Source organism: Macrobrachium nipponense, chromosome 1 (genome assembly GCF_015104395.2).
Source record: "Macrobrachium nipponense isolate FS-2020 chromosome 1, ASM1510439v2, whole genome shotgun sequence".
Classification (NCBI taxonomy): domain Eukaryota; kingdom Metazoa; phylum Arthropoda; class Malacostraca; order Decapoda; family Palaemonidae; genus Macrobrachium; species Macrobrachium nipponense.
This window is the reverse complement of record NC_087200.1, coordinates 201,692,504-201,715,717: the sequence shown is the minus strand read 5'-3', so window position 1 is coordinate 201,715,717 and position 23,214 is coordinate 201,692,504. Positions and strand designations below refer to the sequence as shown.

Sequence of the window (23,214 nt, the reverse complement as noted above, 5' to 3'; positions counted from 1 at the left end):
GAAAGGGGGGAAACGCTAGGGACGGCGTTCCCCCTCACCTGCTGCCGGAAGTGGGGGGTTGCCTGGCGAGCCATTGGGCAACTTGGCAGCGCTACGGTGCCGAGACCTGGATAGTAGATGTCCTTCGGGAGGGATATCAAACTTATGTTCCAGGTTCTTCGAAGGACGTGGCACTACGACAGGAGATCAAGTCCATGCTGAGCAAACGAGCTGTAGAGATCGTCACGGATCAGTCACCAGGCTTCTACAGCCGTCTTTTCCTGGTGGAAAAGTCTACGGGGGGCTGGCGCCCGGTGATAGATCTCTCTCCCCTGAACCGATTCGTTCGCCAGACTCGGTTTCACGATGGAGACGGCACGCTCCGTGCCTCGACTTCATCAGGGAGGGAGAACGATTTCATGCTTTCAGTGGATCGAAGGACGCATATTTTCAAATACCCGTCCATCAATCCTCCAGAAAGTACCTCCGCTTCATCCTCGACAGGACGGTGTACCAATTCAGGGCACTTTGCTTCGGTCTCTCAACCGCCCCACAGGTGTTCACGCGAGTGTTCACTGTGGTGTCTGCTTGGGCCCACTCGCACGGGATACGTCTTCTGAGGTATCTCGACGATTGGTTGCAGTTGCTGCAGAACAGGGATCGACTACTCAAGTTTTGCCGTGATCTGGGGATGTGGTGAACTTCGAGAAGTTAGTCCCTCACGGGCGTCTTCATGTGCGGTCTCTTCAGTGGAGACTAAAGGAGAGTTGGTCACAGGCAACAGATCCTCCATACTTCCCCGTGTCCCTCACGCTGGAGGTAAGGCAGGACCTAGCCTGGTGGCTGGACGACAGGAACCTCTTAAGAGGAGTGCCTCTACTAAACTCTTCTTCTTCCCCCCCCCCCCGGAGATGCTGCTGTTCTCAGATGCTCGACCCGAGGGTTGGGGCGACACCTGGAGGAGTTGCTGACTTCAGGAGTGTGGGACGATTGCGACAAGCACCTTCACATCAATGTCCTGGAGCTCAAGGCAGCGTTTCTCGCTCTCCAAGAATTCCAGGACCGCTTGGTGGGACACTCAGTGGTGTTGATGTGCGACAACACCACGGTAGTGGCCTACGTCAACAAACAGGGGGGCCTAGTGTCTCTCCAGTTGTACCAGTTGACACGGCAGGTGCACGAGTGGGCCGAGGCTCACTCAATAGAGCTGTCAGCACGCTACATTCCAGGGAAGAGGATTGTAGTAGCAGACAAGCTCAGCCGTCGGGATCAGGTGATAGGAACCGAATGGTCCCTACACCAGGAAGTGGCGGAAAGGCTCTTCGACCTGTGGGGGCGACCAGTTGTGGATCTGTTCGCCACCCGGCACAACAGAAAACTTCAGGTTTTCTTTTCAGCCGTGCCGGACCCATGGGCAGCTGCAGAGGACGCTCTTCAACATCCGTGGGATAACCTCTTCGCGTACGCCTTTCCCCCGTTCAGCCTGATTCACAAGGTGATCAGTCGAGTGCTGACCACCCCGACTCTCAGGATGATCCTGGTGGCTGGGGCCATTTGGTATCCGGACCTGCTGGCTCTTCTCGCAGGAGAACCGAGAGAGATTCCCCATTGGCACAACCTTCTCGCCCAGCCACACGTAGAACGGTACCACCGAGCAGTCCAGTCTCTACAACTTCACGGCTGGCTGTTATCCACCATCTCTTGCGAACGAGAGGCTTTTCTCGTAGCGCAGCAACAGAGATGGCTGGAAACGTCCGTCAGTCCTCTGCAGCTGTGTACCAGGGGAAGTGGACCGTCTTCTGTGGTTGGTGTCGTAGACGGGGTCTATCTCCTCTCAGAGCACTCTTCAGCAGGTAGCGGATTTCCTCGTATTTCTTCACCGAGAGAAGCTCCTCTCAGTCCCCACAGTGAAAGGATATAGAGCCGCCCTGGCTCTAGTCCTGAAACTGAGGGGATTGGACATTTCGAATTCGTTCGAAATCTCCTTGCTCATGAGGAGCTTCGAAATGTCTTGCCCACCCAGGGAACTCAGGCCCCCTGAGTGGGACGTGACTCTCGTCCTTAGGAGTTTGACTCGAAGACCCTTCGAGCCACTCCGAGAGTCGTCAGACAGGGATCTGACCCTCAAGACCCTCTTCTTGCTGGCCCTGGCATTGGCGAAGAGAGTAGGGGAACTTTATGGTCTTTCCTTCGACGTACGACACTCCAGGGGATGGGGATCTGTGACGCTCGATTTTGTCCCGAACTTCATTGCTAAGACTCAGAAGCCGTCGATCCCTGACGACAGGTTCGAGTCTTTCACAATCCCCTCCCTAATGGACTTCACCGATAATGATGCGGATGAGATGCTGCTTTGTCCTGTGAGGGCGCTACGGCGCTACCTGAAGAGAACTCGACACCTCAGGCTAGAACTTCTCCGTGGCGCAGGTCCTGAAGGCAGGGGTCTGGGCCAACCAGACTACCTTCACGTCCTTCTACCTTTTGGATATTGCCCACAGGTCCTTGGATACCTTTTCCTTGGAACCCGTGGTGGCTGCTCAACACGTTGTGTAGCTAACCCAGACCCTCGCAGGCTGAAACAGCATCGAGTCCTGGTGTGACTGTGGGAATGGGTGTGCGAATGAGAGTGTGACTGGCTTCTCTTCCCATCTTTTTCTTCTCCTCTACCTGTGGGCAGAGGGTTACGGTCGTCACTACGCTGGATGAGGATGAGATGCAGGTGAGCTATATGACAGAGCCCCATCCTATCCCTTTCATTAGGGATAGGAGCAGAATATCCACCACTTCCTCCTACAAGGGGGGGAAAGTGGATGCCAACAAGAGACAAACCCATAACTTTATGTTGGCTCTTGCAAACAGGAACTTGTTCTTGCTTGCTGGTACGAAGAGATACGCTTGCCTCTCTCTTAGTACTCGGTCCAGAGGTCTTGATGATCATTGATCCTGCGGTGCACACCCTGATCAATTGGACAGAGGCTTGGATCCCTCCCTCGCTCTTACGACCAGGGAGGCATTCCAAGGTTGGGCGAACACCAGTCTGTTCACAAAAGACTCAGATTCCTCCCACCAAGAAGTGAGTCTTCCTATTGTAAAAGGACCGAAAGGTTTGTATCCCGTGTCGGAACAAATGACAATTTGTCCAAAATTGCATTTTTCCTAACTATACAAACCTGATGTCCTTTTACATATAGCCCCACCTCATGCCACCCCTCACTCTGCAGTTTTTGCTTGGGCCAAAAGCAAAAGTGATTCTTCACCTCCCAGTCGCGCGGCGCGCGCACTGTCAGACAAGCAGTTAACTACCGAACCCCTTGTTCGAAAGCTTACAACCTATCCAGCTGCCACTAGTAACCTTCCTATTGTAAAAGGACCTCAGGTTTGTATAGTTAGGAAATATGCAATTTTGGACAAATTGTCATATCAGGTTGAGCAATGTTGGCTTGATTTAAAAAAGGTAAATCTCTCTGATGAACTTAATAGTGCAAACGTTGTCAGCCATATAGAAAAGGTTTTACCTTCACTTCAAAAGAGAGAATGGGTAATTAAAGCAGATGAGGTATCAGTAACTAGCAATCTGTTTCCTGAGTTGTTGAAGTTCTTACAGAAGGAGAGAAAAATTTTGGAATATATGAATTCTAATGTTAGGAGTAGCGGTAGTGATAATAAGGCAACAGTCCATCATGTTGACAGCACAGTTGAGAATGAATCGGAATTGATAAAATTGGTGAAAAAAATGGGGGAAGAACAAAGTATAAAAAATAAGGAATTTGAATCTTGTATTGTTAACTTGACAGAAATGGTGAAAGGTATTAAACCTAAGGCAGATAGTAAGGGGATAGGATGCCTGTTACACAATTCAATTGGTCATGATATAACAGAATGTTATAAATTTAATGGTTGTGGTAGCATAGAAAGATTTGAGATTATAAAGGGTAATGGAATATGTTTCAGGTGTCTAAGGGGATATCATCCTGCTCGTAGCTACAAGGTGGGTACATTGTGTGATGTCATCGTTGAAGGTAAATGGCCATGCAATCGTAATCATCATCCACTGTTGCATTCCGATAGATTAGAAAATAGTATTCACAAAGCGATATCAGAAAAGGGATTTGCAGTGTTGTTGAATATCAGTATGGTGAATAGTAAGAACATGCCTGTTATTGTACTGTGGGATCCAGGAGGGGATATTTCATTTATAACAAATGGGATGGCTAAGAAATTGGGTTTAAGTGGAAAGCATATAAATTTATCCATGATCAAAGTGGGCAATGCGGTTGAATATCACACAAGCAACGAATATTGTGTACCACTAATTGATAAATCTGGTAAGGTTTGGAATGTGAATGCTGTTGGTATTAATGAAATAACAGCCAAAATCAAGAAAGTAGACTTATCCAGGGTATCTGAACTTTTTGAGGGAATATCAAACTTAGAGCTGAATCGCCCACATGGGGAAATTGATATGCTTATTGGTGCTAATTATTGTGAAATATTGCCAAGGGTTGTTGAAACAAATAAGGGTCTCCAGTTGCTAGAAAATCAGTTTGGGCTCAGCATACGTGGTAGACATGATGAAATTACCAATCAAGTTAATACTAGTAATCATGTGTTTGTGAGAATTCATAAACTTTCAAGTTCAGTAAATTTGAATGAAATCAATATTGAGCCAACAGAAAATCTAAAGGATCAGTTAGACAATTTTTTTGCCATAGAAGAAATGGGAATAAGGTGTAATCCACAATGTATCAAATGTATGTGCATAGGTTGTCCTGGACCCAATTATGTAAGTTTGAAAGAAGAAAAGGAAATGAAATTGATTGAGGAAGGATTAACGTATGACGAGAAACAGAAATGCTGGTTTGTAAGGTATCCTTGGATAAGAAGATCCAAATCAATATGAAAAATAACATAAACGGTAGCAAATGCCAGGTTAAGAACAATTAACAAAGAATAGATTAAGGAAACTTGGGAATGAGTATGCAGTAAAATATCAGAAAGAGATTGAAGATATGGTTAGAAGGGGAGTAGCTAGGAAATTAACTAGTAAGGAGATTCAAGAGTACATGCCCCAAATTCACTATATTCATCATCATGAGGTGTTGAAGCCAGAATCTAGTTCAACCCCAGTGCGCATTGTCTTCAATTCTTCAGCATCTTATATGGGACAGAGGTTAAATGATTTTTGGGCTTAGGGGCCTGATATTTTGAACAGTTTGCTGGGAGTGTTGTGTAGATTTAGGCAAGATAATATAGGGTGACATAGCAAAGATGTACCATACTGTAAAACTCAGCGCACTAGATGAACATACACATAGATTTGTATGGAGGGACTTGGATGATAGTAGGCCACCTGATCAGTATGTTCTTACCACAGTAACATTTGGAGATAGGCCCAGTGGTACTATAGCTATGGTAGCTTTGAGACATATTAGTAGAACAATTCGGTAAGGAATCCCCGGATGTGCAAGATATGATTCTTAATAATACATATGTAGATGATATACTGTATTCTACTGATGCCATTGAGAACGCAATCCAATTAATACAGGATACTGAAAGGGTATTGTCTCAGGGAAGTTTCAGAATAAAGCACTGGATAGTCAGCGGGCATTATGAAAACTGCAATATAAGAATAATAGAATCTGATAGTGAGAAAATCTTAGGTTTAAAATGGAATCCTGTAGATGACTATTTTTCCTTTGCTGTAAGACTCAACTTTACACCAAAAATAAGAAAGGTTAGGATTGGTGTAAATTTAGATATAGGTGAATTTGATTATAAATTTCCAGAAATATTAACACACAGAAAGATATTGAGTCAAATTGCATTGTTGTATGATCCATTAGGGTTGGTTATACCAGTATTACTCAAAGCTAAGATCTTGATGAGATCCATGATTTCCAAAAGTAACTCGAACGGTGGTTGGAATTTGGTTGGAATCAAGTGGGATGATCCACTTGATGATTACATGATGAATGAATAGAAAGCGTTTTTCAAAGAATTGTATGGACTGGAGTCATTAACTTTTAGAAGACCCTTGAAGCCATCTAATGCTTTTGGTAAGCCGAACCTAGTAATATTTTCTGACGGTAGCACGCAAGCATATGGGGCTTGTGCATATGTGAGGTGGCAAATCAGTGATAATAAGTTTAAATCAAGTCTGATAATGGCGAAAAATAAGATTGCACCAGTGAAACAAATGTCTATTCCTCGTCTGGAATTATGTGGTGCTCTCATAGCTGCTAGGATGAGAGAACTCATAGTATAGTAAAGGAGTTTTCATGGGGAGTTTGAGTCAGTCTATCACATAGTTGACTCAACAATTGTAATATCACAAATTCAAAAGGAGTCCCATGGATTCAACACATTTGTTGCTGTACGCATTGCAGAGATACAAATAAAAACTGATTCAAGGGAATGGTGGTGGGTTGATTCAGTTCAAAATGTTGCAGATATGACCTCTAAACCGTGTAGTCCAGAAAAAAATGGTGAAAATTCTGCCTGGCAAAATGGACCAAAATTCCTAACATCACCAATTTCAAAAGTAGGCCTATCAAACAAAATTGTGAAAATGAACTAACTGATAGAGTAGGTGTTGTCATGGCTGTTGCTAAAGTAAGTCAGAACCATGTTATACACATGATTGATGTTAATAGATTTAGTGATTATTACAAACTACTAAGAGTTACATGCAGGGTAATGAATGTTTTCAAATGCAGATCCTTTAAGGGCATGCTGAGGGAACCAACAGTTCAAGGAATTATTAAAGCAGAACTAATGTGGGTTAGAGAGATGCAAAGGGACATGACTGATTGGAAAGTGAGGTTCAGAAGATTAGGACCTTCAATTAAGAATGGAGTCATAGTAGTAGGACAAAGAATTTCTAAGTGGCTGAAGGAAAATTGGAATAGAGAAGACTATATGTTGCTACAGCAAATCATCCAGTTTTACTAGATTGTATATATCATATGTACATGGGGTTGACCATGCAGGCATAGAGACTACTTTGGCAAAATTACAAAGAAAATTCTGGGTTCCAGGGGCCAGAAAAATAATAAAAGCAATAAAAAATCAATGTGTGACATGTAGGAAGTTAACTACACAGCCATAGATTTGTTTGGACCCTTAATAAGAGACATGGTTAAAATGAGAACTCATGGTAAAGCCTTTGGTGTTATATTTAACTGTTTACTTACTAGAGCTGTTCACTTGGATTTGGCTGAAGGATACAGTACTGATGATTTTCTGACCACATTTCAAAGGTTTATTGCTATTAGATGAGCTCCTAAAGTTATATATTCAGATAAGGGAACTCAGTTGATATCAGCAAGCAAGAAAATAGAAACCATTGGAGAAAAGGAAGGGGTAACTTGGATCTTTAATATGCCTAGTGACGCACCTTGGTATAATGGGGCAAGTGAAGCACTGATCAAACCTGTCAAAAGGTGTCTTTGTATTAGTGTGGGAGATTCTGTGTTGAATTTTGGAGAGTTACAAACTGCTTTGTTTGGTATTGCTAATCTGATGAATGAAAGACCAATTGGAACAAAACCTGGATTTAGTTTAGAGTTGGGGGGCTACCTCTGTCCCAATGATCTGTTGCTTGGTCAGTCCACTTGCTTTTGTCCAAGCGGGATGTACGATATTAGTGGGGATCACAAAAGGAGATTAAAGTTTATACAAAGTATAATAGAATCCTTCTGGGAAAAGTGGCAACGAGACTATTTTCCATCATTGTTAATCAGGCAGAAATGGCATACAACAAGGAGGAATGTAAGAGTTGGAGATGTGGTACTTGTGCAAGATAGTAATGTTGTGAGGGGGCATGGAAACTAGCACAGGTGATTAGAGCTGATCCAGGACAAGATGGCGTTGTCCGTGATGTTGATTTAAGGTATAAGATTATAAAGCATGGGAAGGGATATGATGGTGAAGTGGATAAGATTATGTGTAGATCAGTACACAGGTTGGTGGTGTTATTACCAATAGAAGAACAATGTAATCATACTTAGTTTACCCTATTGGATAGGGTATCGGTAATTTGTCACTAATGGTGGGGGAGTGTATCATTAACATGATAAACTTTACAATACTATAAGGATATATTTGTTTAAAAAATGTTGATGTGGGTTGGAGCAAGTTGTAACTTATTGCGCATGTGGAATATCTTTTGTTCTACCCATATCTCGGTGTCGCACGGTTAGCGGGCGAAGTGCCGTAAAATTTGCTAACCACTCTGTGTTAGAAATCAGAAAGGATTGGTATTTGTGTCCGACTGTGGGGAATAGCCGTTCGGTCGTTAGCTTCACTCGAAGCTTTATCTATTTTTCTTAATGAATTAAAAGTAAATAACTTAATGCTACTTAGTATAGTAACTATTAGCGTTAATGATAAGTAAAATGAATGATAAAATTAAACTTATGAATTAAATTACTTAAACTAGTAATTGCCTAATAGGCCTTAAGTTCGCGCGTGCGTAATATGTACCTGTCAAAGGTAAGAAGTAAATTACATAGGAGGTTACCACAGCCACGGCGAACAGTTACAGTAAGAGTTTCTCATTAGCAAGGCCGGCTTCTACATTGTAAAAGGGAATTAACCCAGAACAAAACTCAACGTTCTAACTCCAAGACAACGACAATTTTGGAATACGTCAACGTCAACATTTGTGATAAGTGCTTTACATTATTATGTATCTTTGGCCATGTCTAGGGAAAAAGGTAACGTACGGCAATGTCACAAAGTTTTATTAGTGGATCTACTCTTTAATGTAAGTTGTTTTGGTTTTTGAATAATTGTTTTGTTTATTAAATATAAGTAAGATTGAAATTAAAATAAATTCCAATATAATTCCAAAATTGTCGTGTATTCCATATAATATTTCGGAGGTAAATATGTGTTTATCGTTCGGTGAAGTAAGTGATTTTTTAGAAACGGCTAACTGGCTAACTGTCGCTCGGTATTTCGAATGGTAACCAATATGGAACTCAAGTGCGACGTAATTAGTAACTTATATTATGTATTATAATCTATTTCATGTTCATATATAATGTACTCGGTAACCCGTAAGCATCGATAACTTTAGGTGGGGTGTTATCTTTTAAATATTTGCAGGCTAAAATCTATTGAGTATAATTAGTTAATCATGTCTGATAAAGAGGAAGAGTTTGTTAACCCTATGAATATTATATCATCCTTGAGGAGGATGCGGGGAATACACAAATGGAAGGTAACTATTTACTTAAAAAAGCTAACGGAGCTTCATGGTGATAATAGATTAACTTCTTCCTTTTGTAAGATTCAAATAACTGAAATCGAAAAAGAAATCGAGCAGGTTGAACACTTTGATGAAAAAATTAATGATGTTTTGGAGACACATGAAATAATGAACAGTGATGAACAATATTATAATGAGGAGTTAGATAGTCAGGCAGAATATAGCATTCAGGTTAGTATAGAGCTCGACCAATATGAACAATTGTTCCGATACGTAATACAAACCATCGGTCCTTTAACAATAGGAAGTAGCTAGCGGCAGCTGGAACGGTCGTAAGCTTCGAACAAGGGGAGAACGGTAGTTAACTGCTTGTCCGACCGCGCGCCGCGCGACTGGGAGGTAAACAAACCACTTTTGCTTTCGGCCGCGGGTGTGAAGGACGTGTCGTCATCGCTCTCGCCCGCTTCATCGTCGTATGCTTTGTTTATATTGTGTTTTCTACTAATGGTTTGTTTGACTTGAAAATGAAACTGTAAGTACACTGTTTTCATTTTCATTACTTAATTATGAACCAACATGGAGCTATCGCCGTAGATGCGGCGATTTCCTCTCTTTTCATGAATTGAACCCTTGAATTATGTCTCGGTGCCGAGGGCGGGCGCGCTTGCGCCGAGTCATGTATTTTGGGCGAAAGTGTGTAATTGAAAAATGTAAGTACTCTTTTCATTATTATTTTGCCCTGTGCGTTCGTTACCGAGAGTGTGATTGCGCTCAGCACGAGCCTTTTATTTTGTATATAGAATGCAATGAAAGTGGATTCGCAATTGCAATATTCTTTTCATTTTCTTTATTTATTTTTTTGCATGAATTTAATTTGGATCAATTTTCGTTCTTACCCGGGAATTGATCCTTACGATTATTTTATGTGAAAGTGAATCGCAAGTGCAGTATTCTGTTTCATTTTCATATATATTTTATGATAGCATCATATTATTTGGATCAAGTTTCCGTTCTTATCCGGGAATTGATCTTTCCCTTTAAGTTCTATGAAGTGAATCGCAAGGGCAGTATTCTGTTTCATTTTTCATATTACTTTTCACTGCTGTGCGGGGGTAGGGGAAGCGAAGGTCATGCCAGGAAGTCGTCGGAAAGCTCTCCCCCGACTCCCTTGGTATCCGATTCTTCGTCTTCCTTCCTGCCCCCGCTCAGCTTCTTCGTTGTATTTTGTATTTAGGGTCTTCCTTGCGTTCGGGGTGGGGCATGTTCTTCCCCCGTGCGTGAGGGAACCCCTCTTACTAATCTATCTCTGTTACCGCAGGTGCTACATCCGTGGGAGACGACCTTGGACAGGCATGGACCACCGCGGCGGCAGGCGTGCCTAGCATCCACGGGCTGCTGCAGCGTCTAGCGAGGTCTGGGGCGGTCTACACTACTACCACGGCCGCTTATGCTGCTCCCCCCCCTCCTGGTCTACACTCCCCATGCTGTGTCGGTTGACGCCGTTCTGCCGCTACTAGGGCCGCCGCCGTACCGAGGGGGGGGTTGCCGCCGCCGCCTGTTTTCTTCGTGTTGCCTGCCCCAGACTTCCGCTGTTTCCAGCAGCTCGCCCCTGGACCGGCCGCCAGTACCCAGGTTCCGCTGGCTGCCGATGATTCTATGAGGCGATCGCTGGGCCTGCCGTACCTGCCGCTGATGTGATTTCCGCTGTTCTTGGCTGTCCCTTCTGGGTCTACCGCTTCTGCTGTTCCTGCCGCTCCTGAGCTGGTTGCTGTTCCTGTCGCTCCTGGTTCCTGAGCCTGTCCATGCTGGTCCTGCCCACGGTGTGTCTTCCCCAGTCCCAGGTCCTTCCGGACAGGTGCAGTCGGGCCGTGTTGCTTCGGCAATAGCCCCGGCTCCGGCCTGGATGGAGGACCTAACGACTGTCCTGCGTGAGCTGACGAGGAAGAGGAGAAGAGGAAGCTGTCATCTTCGTTTCATCGTCTGCTGCTGCCTCTTCCCCTTCGACTTCTAAGGCCCATAAGCCGAAGAAGAAGAAGGCTGCCTTTCCCCCTAAGAAGTCTCCTTCGGAAACTTCTAAGGGCCCGTCCCACCCCGGTGGGACGGGGGGTCCTTCTGCTGGTCCTCCTGCTCCTTCGGGCGCGGGGCCCGTCTCCCCTTCCGTAAGGAAGAGATAGACGGGGACCAGAGGAGTATCGGTTAGCTCTGGTACTTCCTCGCCTGGTGCTAGCGGCGATGCCGCTACGTCAGGTTCCGGCTCGGTCTCTCGTTCGCGAGAGATCCCGAGTGTACGTTCTCCCTCGGGAGACCGTGCAGCCAAGTTTCGGCGCCAGAGTTCGCTCGGCGCCAAGACGCGGCACGGAGCAGAAGGCTGGTGAGAGATGCTCAGGTGACTCTTGCCAGGCCAGCGGCCGCTCTTGCAGCGACCAGCTGGTAACCCGGGTTTTTCCCCCCTAAGAAGGCTCCTTCGGGACCTTCTAAGGGCCCGTCTCGCTCCGGCGATTCGGGGAGCTCTTCTGCTGGTCCTCCTGCTCCCTCGGAACAGGGCCCGTCTTTTCTTCTACCAAGGAGAAGAAGACGGGGACCAGAGGAGTACCAGCTTCGGCTGGTACTCCTTTTGTTCTCGCTTTCCAAAGATTTAGTAATATGTACACAATACCACAATACCTGTACAGTGACAACGCTAAGTCTTTTCTCAAGGGTGGAAGTATCCTTGAAAGGTCTTTGGAGTCGCAGGAATTTCAATCTGAATTAAGGAAATGTAATATCAAACACATTAAAATTCCTTTATATTCAGCATGGGTTGGTTCTGCTTGGGAGAGATTGATTAGAGTGTTAAAGAATTGTCTTTATAAAGTAATAGGAAGGTCTAAATTCTAAATTAACTTACTTTGAATTATTAACTACCCTTTCTAATATTCAATTAGCGATAAATTCCAGGCCTTTAACATATAGATCAAGCTCAGAAAATTTAGAGTTTATAACTCCAAATTCCTTTATCAAATTGCATGGTAATTCATCCCTCATTTTGAGAAAAGATGATAGTGATGTTTGGTTGGACGATTCTAGTCAACCTTCTTTAGAGAGAACTGTAGAAATACAGGAAGAAATTATTGAAAATTTTAAGAAATTGTGGTATGAAAATGATCTCTTAAGCCTGAGAGAACATAGCAGAAATTTGTACCAAAGTAAGTGGGAAAATAGAATTAAAGTTGGTGACATTGTCCTAATTATAGCAATTAATAAGCCCAGACCATTTTGGATGATGGGTAAGGTATTAGAATTAATATTAGGATTTGACAATAATATTAGGTCAGTGAAACTAAAGCAAGCTAATGGGGCTATAGAATATCATTCTATTTGTAATCTTTATCCTATGGAACTGTCAGTGACACATGCTATAAGAGAAAGGCAAACCAGAGACAATTCAATGGAAATTGAGGTAGAAACAGGCAGTATAAATAAACCTGAATCTATTCACGTTGAACAAGGCGAAAGGTCTGTAAGACCCAAGAGAAAGGCTACCGAAAGATTTGAAAGAATGCTAAGGGAAAATTTAGATAATTTGTAAATACTGCTTTTCAGTATATTATTTACTGTAATTACTAATAATCAAGTTTTTATTTTGACTAAAATGCTACACACTCGAAACTTTTTCAGTGTGAGGATATACTTTATTAAATGCTTTATTCTTTAACTTTAAACAAGGATTAAGGGCATTGCAAATAAGTACTTTCTAGGTAATAAATAAATAAAACTAAATACGTAAATAAAAAGTAAAATTAGGAGATAGCCTATAGTAAACTAAGCTAAGTTAAAATTGGTGTGAAATATTTAAATAAAAATACTACACTTAAAATAAAGTGAAGACTTAAATTAAAATGCTACACTTTTAGTAACGTGAGGATGATACTAAAGTAACTTAGCCATACTTTTTATTTAGCGTTGTTGGAAATAATTGTTTAACGCAGTAGCCAGATTTAAGGTGGCCTTAATAAATAATGTATGGTTAATGATGATATTCATTGCAATTCTATAATCGCAATCCTTTGTGGGGACTGTGTTAGAAATCAGAAAGGATTGGTATTTGTGTCCGACTGTGGGGAATAGCCGTTCGGTCGTTAGCTTCACTCGAAGCTTTATCTATTTTTCTTAATGAATTAAAAGTAAATAACTTAATGCTACTTAGTATAGTAACTATTAGCGTTAATGATAAGTAAAATGAATGATAAAATTAAACTTATGAATTAAATTACTTAAACTAGTAATTGCCTAATAGGCCTTAAGTTCGCGCGTGCGTAATATGTACCTGTCAAAGGTAAGAAGTAAATTACCTCAGAGGTTACCACAGCCACGGCGAACAATTACAGTAAGAGTTTCTCATTAGCAAGGCCGGCTTCTACATTGTAAAAGGGAATTAACCCAGAACAAAACTCAACGTTCTAACTCCAAGACAACGACAATTTTGGAATACGTCAACGTCAACATTTGTGATAAGTGCTTTACATTATTATGTATCTTTGGCCATGTCTAGGGAAAAAGGTAACGTACGGCAATGTCACAAAGTTTTATTAGTGGATCTACTCTTTAATGTAAGTTGTTTTGGTTGTTGAATAATTGTTTTGTTTATTAAATATGAGTAAGATTGAAATTAAAATAAATTCCAATATCTGGTACTGCGTATTGTGCTGAGTAGTGGTGGTGGCAGGTGTTATTCTTGTGGATGTAGATACAAGAATGAAGTCGATGACGCATAAGGCCGGCAGGTGATGGGATATTTGTGTTTGACAATCTCCTACTGGGGTTCAAGGCCTGTGATAGTGAGGCCATTGAAGTGAGTGCAATACAGTGTATTATGGATGTTATATGATATTTCAATTGGAATTGCCCTTATTGGTAATTGGATTCTATGTATATATACAGTAATGTTTTATGATATGAGTACATTTAATTTGATGCCGAGTGCTTTAGTGACTACAGTACCATAATTTACAGTGGTATTTATTTACATTGCTAAAAACATAGTTATTGTTAGAAATATACATATCAATATGGATTGTTCATGTACATTACTAGAAGGGTTGTATTAAGGACAAATATTTTTTTTTATAATTAAATTAGGGAAAATTCAAAATTTGTATAGCTGGTTGTACTGTATTATTTTTTATTACATGGAATATATATTTCAGGTTGGAACCTATCGTTGGCAATAAAAACTGTTACTACTTATGGTTCATCCTTGAACATCCCAGTACACTTAGGTTCTTTTGATGTCTGAAGTTAGTATAATTACTTTTGTTTTTCTACAAAGGTTAAGCTGGAATGTCACACAGCCTTCTGCATAAAGCCTATCATTCTTAAACCATATTGGACACAAAAATTCAATGTATTCTATATACAAGTCGATTCTTGCAGTGTATTCCTGAGGGAGTCATTTTAAGTGACCTTATTTCACTTGTACACGGTACTTGAATAGTGGCGATTCTAGGGTGGGGGTCATGGGGGGCAGTTGCCCTTCCAGATTTTGGCCATGCCCTTGGTTTGCCCCCCCCACTTTTTTAATGAAATATTATATGTAAAATTAATCATTATTGAATATAACAATAGCCACTAACTAGTCACAAAATTGGGCTGAATAGTCTCAAGAACGTGATGCAATGTTCTGTTTTGCTTGTAGGCACTTTGCATCACCTTCTTATGGCAATGCAGACGATGCATTTGTGAAGAGTGGGTTTAGACGATGGAAAAAGGCACAAGGAAAAGATGGGGCCAATGCAAAGCGCCTGAGCTCATATATCCACAAATCCTCCTATACTGCAAGGATTGGCTACCAACACAATAAAACTGATAAAACATCCATTAAACAGAGTGTAAGTGAGGGCTATTAGAAGAAAGTCCGTGAAAATCGTCATTACATAAAAACTCTTGGGGAGATTTTACTCCTGACAGTAACACAAAAAATAACACAACAGGGAATGTGATGATGAACAAAATCCAGGAAATATCCGTAAATTTCTTAGATTCATTGCCAAACATGATCCTGTTATAGCTGAACGCATCAAAATTGGTCCAAAAAATGAGAAGTTCACCAGTTCTGCAATGCAAAATGAGATGATTGATACATTTGCATCAATTGTGAGGGAAGAAATAGCTGAATACATAAATTCCTGCCATTACTTTTCTGTTCAAGCCGTTGAAGCCAAGGATGTGAGCAAAACTGAGCAATTAGCACTAGTAGTACGGTTTTATGATGAAATCTCACACTGTATTCAGGAATGTTTTATTTCCTTTACTCCCATGTCTTCATTGGATGTTGGCTTGGGATTTGATGGAGCATCAGCCATGAGTGGAGGAATTAGTGGCGTTCAGAAACGTATAAAAGAGAAAGCACCTTTTGCTTATTATGTTCATTGTTATGATCATAACCTCAATTTGGTTTTGACAAGTGTTGCAAAGAATGTACCACAAGCATCTGAATTTTTCAGTCTTCTTGAAGAAGTCTATATCTTTGTTAGTAATGCAGAAGTTCCTTTCTATACAGTGTGAAATGTTTCCTGAAGAACAAATTCGAGAACTTCAACATCTCAGTGATACTCGCTGGTGGTGTCGGGCTACCTCCTGTGAAAATGCTTTATTACATTTGGAATGTATTATAAGACTTTTGAAGGAGAATTCTGCAGATGATACTGGAGCTCAAGCTGTATCTGCTAGAGGTTTACTTGCTCAGATGGGTGCAGAATTTGTTTGTTTACTGCAGTTTTTCTCTGAAATTCTGGGAAAAATAAATAAAGTATCTCAGCAGCTACAGGACAAACAGACAGACCTTGGAAAAGCAGCTAAACTTATTTCTTGTCTTCGTGAAGATTTAGCTGATGTAAGAAACTCAACTTTAATTGAGAAATTGTTCTAATACGGTTGACGAACTCTGTAAAAAATGTGACATTTCACCAACAGCGACAAGAAAACATTCTAGAAAACCTCGACAGCTCCGTGATTTTATCATACTGGAAACATCTGGCCAGAGAGTTGTGGAGCCAAGTCATGCACAACACGTCACAATCTTGTATGAAGTACTAGATTGTTTAAATAGTAAATTAGAGCGTCGCTTTTCAAAAGATTCATGTGTGATCTTCTGTGGCATTTCAGCTCTCTGTCCTGAAGGACAGACATTCTTGCATGAGGATGACTTGAAGTCATTTGCTTTATCATATTCAGTTAAACAAAGTAATTTAAAACACGAGCTACCTTTAGTCAAGAAATTGCTCCAGAAAGAACCTCAGCCACCTACATCACTGGTGGAGTTTTTGTCATTTATTCATCCATATAAATCTGCCTTTGATTGCTTATACAGGTTACTATTGATAGCTGTAACACTTCCTGTTACTAGTGATTCTTGTGAAAGAAGTTTTTCCAAAATGAGAATAGTAAAAACATTTCTTAGAAATTCAATGACTAGTGAGAGACTAAGTAACACTGCATTATCATCAATTGAAAGTAAACAGGCTGAGAGTATTGACTTAGATAGTTTTGTAGATGAGTTTGACAGCTGACAATGGTAATCGTAGAATCAAACTGCACTAAACATTTTGAGAATTGTCCTGACATGGTCCATATCTGTTTTGTGTTCATATGTGTATTATAAAAACTTACCATTCTCTAATAATTGCATATTGTTATAAATTGTATATGGTTTTGAATGTCTAAACAACATTTTGAGAATTTTCATGATAAGCCTCATATCTGTCTGTTCATTTCATTAATTAACACCTTTCCTTACTTTGTTCAAATGTGCATTATACAAACTTGCTATTCTTTAATGCATATACGTAGTTTTTAATGTGAAACCAGCATTTTCAGAATGATCATGACGTGGTCCATATCTGTCTGTTCATTTCATTAGTTAACACCTTTACTTTAAGTTGTGCAATGTGTAATTACACAAACTTGACATTCTTTAATAATTTGCATATTGGTTGGGATCATATGCTATTGTTTTGAATGTCAAACTGAACCTTTTCAGAATTGTTGTGACATGCCCCTTGTATATCTGTTCATTTCATATAGTTACTACCTTTCTTTATGTGGTTCAAATGTGTATTATATTTATACATACTATCCATTCTTCAATGTTTGGGTATTGTTTGGAACTGTATATAGTTTTGAATGTTAAATTTTCATATCATGTAAGTCAGGTAAAATATCAGATGGATGCTTTACAGTTGTTTTGCTTAGGAATTAAAGAAAATTTTATATGAACCTTTACCTTTAGTCAAATTCATTCTTCCATGAGTTTCAAAATGTTTCCAAAATTGTAATTTTTTTACAGTCACCTTTCCTATGATGCCCACCCAACAATCATCTTTGCCCAGAGTTGCCCCTCCACTTTTTGAGGGGTAGAATCGCCACTGTACTTGAAATGTTTAGCATTTACTTCTGTGTATGAGTAGTGCTGAAACTGCTGTTGACCTTTTCAGATACTTCCCTCTGTGTTCTATTATCTGACTGTGAGAACTGTGGATCTTGCATGAAACCTGCAAACTGGAGTAGCTGTGTTGGTGCAATTGACTTAACTGACTGCCTTGGAGATGACTGTGCCTGTTGCCATCCAATAGGTAAGCCTCTAAAGGAAGATCACTTAAATGCAAACCTCCAAAGGAAGGGTACAATCAATTAATGTCCTGTACTTCATGATAAAGTTTTCTTTATAGAGATGATCCTCAGTTCTGATACGTTTACCTGTCTATCTGGCCAGTATCATAGATGTTTAATGTAGGTTCAACGGTATTACTCGGATATAAGGAGAGAACTTTGTTGTAAAAGATATCTCTTACTTGTATCACAATTAGAATCTACATTGTGCACAGAACTTTAAGGCCACAAAATATCTATGAATTTCAAGTTTAAAATGTTTACCATTCTGTTTTTTAATATGTAAACACAATTGATGAACTCAACAATGCAAACAGTTACAAACTCTTTACAACAATGAAGAGAAAATGCAGTACCTAGATCACAAACATATCTCTTAAAGTATAGAAAGGCTTAAAATAGAAGATTTAAAACTACAATTACATAACAGCCGTCCAAAAGATAAACTTCAGCCAGTAGTTTTTGCTGTGAGGATAGAATACAAAATAGCCAAATTCCTTGAAATATCAAGCCTCGCCTTTCTATATTGCCTATAAAATATAATCAATATTATATATGTATATTTTCATTATTTATCATTATGCAGTTTTTTAGGTACTCTTTCATTGTTTAACATCACAGGCCTCCTGGAGTGCGCAACACAAAGTTTTTTCTAGCATTTGATTTAAACAACAGATTTAAAAGACATCAGAATCCTGGACTGAGTGATTGTGTAAACATCCACTGGGAGTTGTGTTCTCACTGTGCCAAATTAGAATGTGTAGTATGCAGGTGCATGGGTTGGGTGGGGGCAGTGAGGGGCACTCAGCCCCCTAAGCTTTCTTGGCAAGCCTCGAAATCAGCGATACAAAAATATCTATATGTATGTTTATTTATATACATACCAATTATTATAAGGTCACGGAACAAAGCGTCGAAAAAAATATAAATAAAGTTGAAGTGTAGAGAGGGATGAATTTAGATTAGTTATTTTTAACATTTGGAACAATATAAATAATTCATTACATATAATCGTTACCTGTTAAAAATAATAAGACAAGGCAGTTTTCTTTAAGAGCTGAGACATCTAATCACTTTGTTCACAAATGAATTAATGACCTGACAGGTCTTGAGAACAGATGAAGGTTTCTCTAATATCTCTGACAAGGCTAAGATTGTTCTGCTGCACATGAGATTGATACAAACTTGAAAGACTCCTATCAAGTAGGCCGACCCAAGAGGATCCAAAAGATCTCATCCAAGTTAAAAGACTTTTTAGGGAGTTCAACTGTAGGAATGAGTGAGGACAGTACAGGTCTCACTCCTGAGGTATCATTCAAAAGAATCCATTTTGACATATTAGATAGATTTTTCTCTCTGAGATGAATATAGATTCCACTCATAATATGCCACTGATTAGCAGCGATGGATGCACTTGAGTGTCATTCTAATGACTTTTTATGATAAGAAACTGTCTACCATAGTACAGTTTTGTAAAGATATACACATAGATGAAATCTTTCGAAATGCCCAGATTTCTGTAGTAAAGAGTCACTTTCTAACTAAGAATGAAAAGCGTAAGAATTTTTTTGAATTGTGTGATGAACTCAAACCGTTAGAATGTGCCTACTCAGAAATTCTTGAAATTGTTAAAATTCTCATCACCCTTCCAGTAACTACCACCTGCAATGAACGACTGTCTTCAGTGCTTAGCTTAGTGAAAACGTATCTATGAACTACCACGAAAAATGAGTGCGTGAATGACTTGCTTCTCAAGGCCTTAGAAAAGGAGCTTGTTAAAAATCTTATCTAAGACATACTGGTTAATTAATTTGCAAAATTATGATCAAGCAGGTATCCACTAATGCAGTAGATAATATCTGAAATGCATGAAGTAAATGTTTATTTTGAAATTTCTTTAGATGAACCATGTTAAAATTATGTACCATTTTATCTTTACACATTTTCTGAAGCTTAAGATCTTCCTGTTCGCATCAACTTTTCTTGTTTTCCTGAATGACCTTGTCTAGGCAGTGAGCTATATTCAATGTTAAATTGCAGTTATTCTAGGACCAATACTATAGTTTATAACTTGATTTGTTTAGAAATCTCCACTAGCTTTTCTTCTTGATTTATTATCTCAAAATTTGATGTACAGCATTTTTTAAGGAATAAAAATTCTTCAAAGTTCCTTTACAAGTAGCTTCAAATTGTTCCTATTTTGCTGATATTTCTAAAAAAAATTTCTCGGGGGCCTTATAGTGAGCCCCAGCTGGTTAGATTTGCTTTGCTAGCAACTCTCTCCCCACTGCTTTCGGGGGGGGGGGCAGCCTCAAATAAACCTTTGTCCCCCCCAAGGAAAAATGAAGTGACGCCCCTGTTAGTAGGAAAAGTTACACAAACTGATGAACACATTAAAATAAATGTAACATTTCTTAAAGCCGTTTCAGGAAGTTCACCAAAACCCATCTGTTCAGACAATAATGGTTACAGCTTCAGTACGAATAGCAGCCATGTATGCAATGGTATCACTTATGACAAAGGGTGTGATGGACCAAATTGTGCTTGTTGTTTCATGGGTAAGTGGCTTTGCTTTGCATCTGCAATCATTTCTTTCACTTCTTATTTGTCTCAAGCACCAGGAATCTTACAAAGAGCCATTTCCCTTTGGGTCTCGGTTTATAGTTCGTACATTTTCACAAAGTTTTCGTAAGGAGTAACTTTTTCTGATAAGATTCAGGTTTGGTTATTTTATCCACCACAGTTGCAAGGGAGCATTTATTGAATAGCATAAGAATAAGCATAAGACCTTGTTTCTTTCAAAAAATATAAATCATCTCATTCATACTTAAATATATTGTTAAGATTAACTGTGAATGACTTTCTTGACAAAACAAAATTGATAATATGCATGGATGTTCTTCACTGCTTTCAAAAGGTTTTGTGAAAATTCTTATCACGTAATGTATTATTAATTTAGTTTATCCTCCTTTGTGTATTATTAATATCACGGATGTTTTATCATTCCAGATCCTGATAACTGTGTTGAATTACCTGAATGTGGAGGAGACAGTGGGAAATGCGTGAAAGGTGATGACTGGGGAACTTGCTATGGCTTAGCTGAACCAGCAGGTTGCCTTGGAAACAATTGCACTTGTTGCAGGGGTGAGTCACATAAAAAACAGTAGAAGAACTGGATATATTTTTTTGCTGAATTGTTTATAAGGCATAGAGTCACATATTTCTACGATAACTAAAAGTGTTAATATAATTTATGTAATATTGAAAGCACATGCAAAAGAAGATTTGTAGCATAGTAGATAATATAATTGTAGGTTTAAACTTCTGGAACAGTATTATGCATTATATTTTCTGAAAGCTCGTAGCTTCTTATGTTTTTAACTTGGTCTTTGGTATTTATATTGAGTTAACTTTATTGTCATTTTTTAAACTGAAATAAAAACAAAGTCAATACACAGAACCTCTCACGTTACAACCGAACAAAATTTTTGCATGTCTGGATTATATGTAAAGTGATAATTCCTTCAGGGATGAGGGCTTAAGTGTACAGATATGAATAACACATGAAATGATGATTAACGTTACGTAAAGAAAAGTTTATCCTCCCTCAAACTCTCAGATTGTACCCCTAATGCCCAGTGCACTGCTAATCAAGGCTATTGCTACAATGGTACAAGTAGCTACATGTGCACAGGTACCATCTATGAACAAGGAAGCGGGGAGGCTGCATTTCACTTTTGTATTAATGGTACGTCACTTAACATAACCTGGGTTCTGTTATCTTTAAATTTGGAATACCATTTCCCCCCCCCCCCCCTTTTTTTTTTTTTTTTAGCCTTTTCTCATTTTACAATAGCTCTGGCATCTGGAAATCATTGTTTCACCATGCATTGTCTTGGCATTTCAGAGAGTACTGATACACCCTTGTTACGTGAAATTTTTCTTGGAAGATGCCATGTAGAATAAGGTTATTTTTTTGTTGTACATATATACGTATAATGGAAAGTGAAATGGCCTTCTGAATAATGCTTATTTTAATTCTCAAGAGACACTTGTTATCCACTGTGATGTTTAACATATAAAACATGTTCTGAATTTCCAGCACTTTTATGGTGCTATCAAATAGTACTTGTAAGGAGACTGAAAGAATGTAGTGACTACTTGCGAGCTTTATCCATGATATATATGTGATATCACTGCCTCTCATCTTTCCAGATACTTCTCTCTGTGTTCTTTTACCTGGGTGTGTGAACAGTAGCGGATCTTGCATGAAACCTACAGACTGGAGTAGCTGTAATAAGGTAGTTGATTCCACTGAATGCCTCGGAGATGACTGTGCCTGTCGCAGTCCAGGAGGTAAGTCGCTGAAACTCCTGAAGGGTCACTCAATGAGAACCTTGAAAAGGGAGACGAAAATGTATAGAATTGCCAGGTTTTTTCATGGCAGAGTCTTCCACTCTCAGTCAAGTGTTTGTGTATAAATCTGCATAAACTTCTACCATTTCATCTTTCTGTAATTATTTTATCTAATTAATTAAGACAGTTTAATGTTCTAAACTTACTATTATTATGATTATTACCATTATCATTAATTATTATTATTAACAACTTAGCTACAACTCAAGTCGGAAAAGCACAGTGCCACAAGCCCTTGGGCTCCAATAGTTAATGTATTCCAGTAAGTGAAAAGAAATAAGGCAACAGAAGTACAACAATAAAACATAAAACCCTTAAAAATTTTGAAATGAGAATCACATGAGCCTGCTATAAAAAATATAAAAAAAAGTATTTGCAATTAGACAGACAGTGAAATTTCAATATGTCTACTTCATGACTAGGAAGGTTATTCCAGAGAAACTGTATGATACTGAATCTCACAGTAGCAAAGGCTAGGCTGTTTAAAGTAACTGCATATATCGCCACGCAAAGGATGTCCAGATCTATGAAAAATATTAAAAGGAGCAGAAAGGTAGTGACAGACTTTAATTTTAAAAGTCAGAATAAAAAATTTCATGGAACTCACTTTCTTATTCAGAAACTTCAGATGGCAGTTTATTGGTACAGACTGGAATTTATAAGAGCTCAAGTTTTTATGCTGTAGTATTTTCCTTAACTAGGGAAGAATATCCAGAACACAAAATGCTGTGAATGCTCAGGAAATGGTAGTATTTCCTAAGCCTACATAGATCTCTAAAGCTCTCATGAGATTTTTTATTTGCTGATTTCTTCAGTGGTTGAAGATGACATAGATCAGTTATATTTCTCAAAAAGTGAATTTGCAGTACAGAATGGAACTAAGACTTTTAAATGACTCATTTAATCAGTATTCATTGACAATGAAGAGACCTGGGTAGATAAGACCCCTAAAACAA

At 39.5% G+C, this 23,214-nt stretch overlaps 1 protein-coding gene across 1 annotated transcript in view; it reads left to right on the top strand.

The window, feature by feature from the left end:
- The window catches only part of LOC135219063 (fibrillin-3-like), a 53,436-nt gene that overhangs the window by 10,361 nt on the left and 19,861 nt on the right, over nucleotides 1-23,214 (top strand). Inside the window, exons 2-5 of the mRNA XM_064255492.1 lie at nucleotides 20,263-20,400; nucleotides 20,852-20,986; nucleotides 21,462-21,590; nucleotides 22,058-22,198. Coding sequence (XP_064111562.1) covers nucleotides 20,263-20,400; nucleotides 20,852-20,986; nucleotides 21,462-21,590; nucleotides 22,058-22,198 — 543 coding nt within the window. The remainder of the gene's footprint in view (nucleotides 1-20,262; nucleotides 20,401-20,851; nucleotides 20,987-21,461; nucleotides 21,591-22,057; nucleotides 22,199-23,214) is intronic.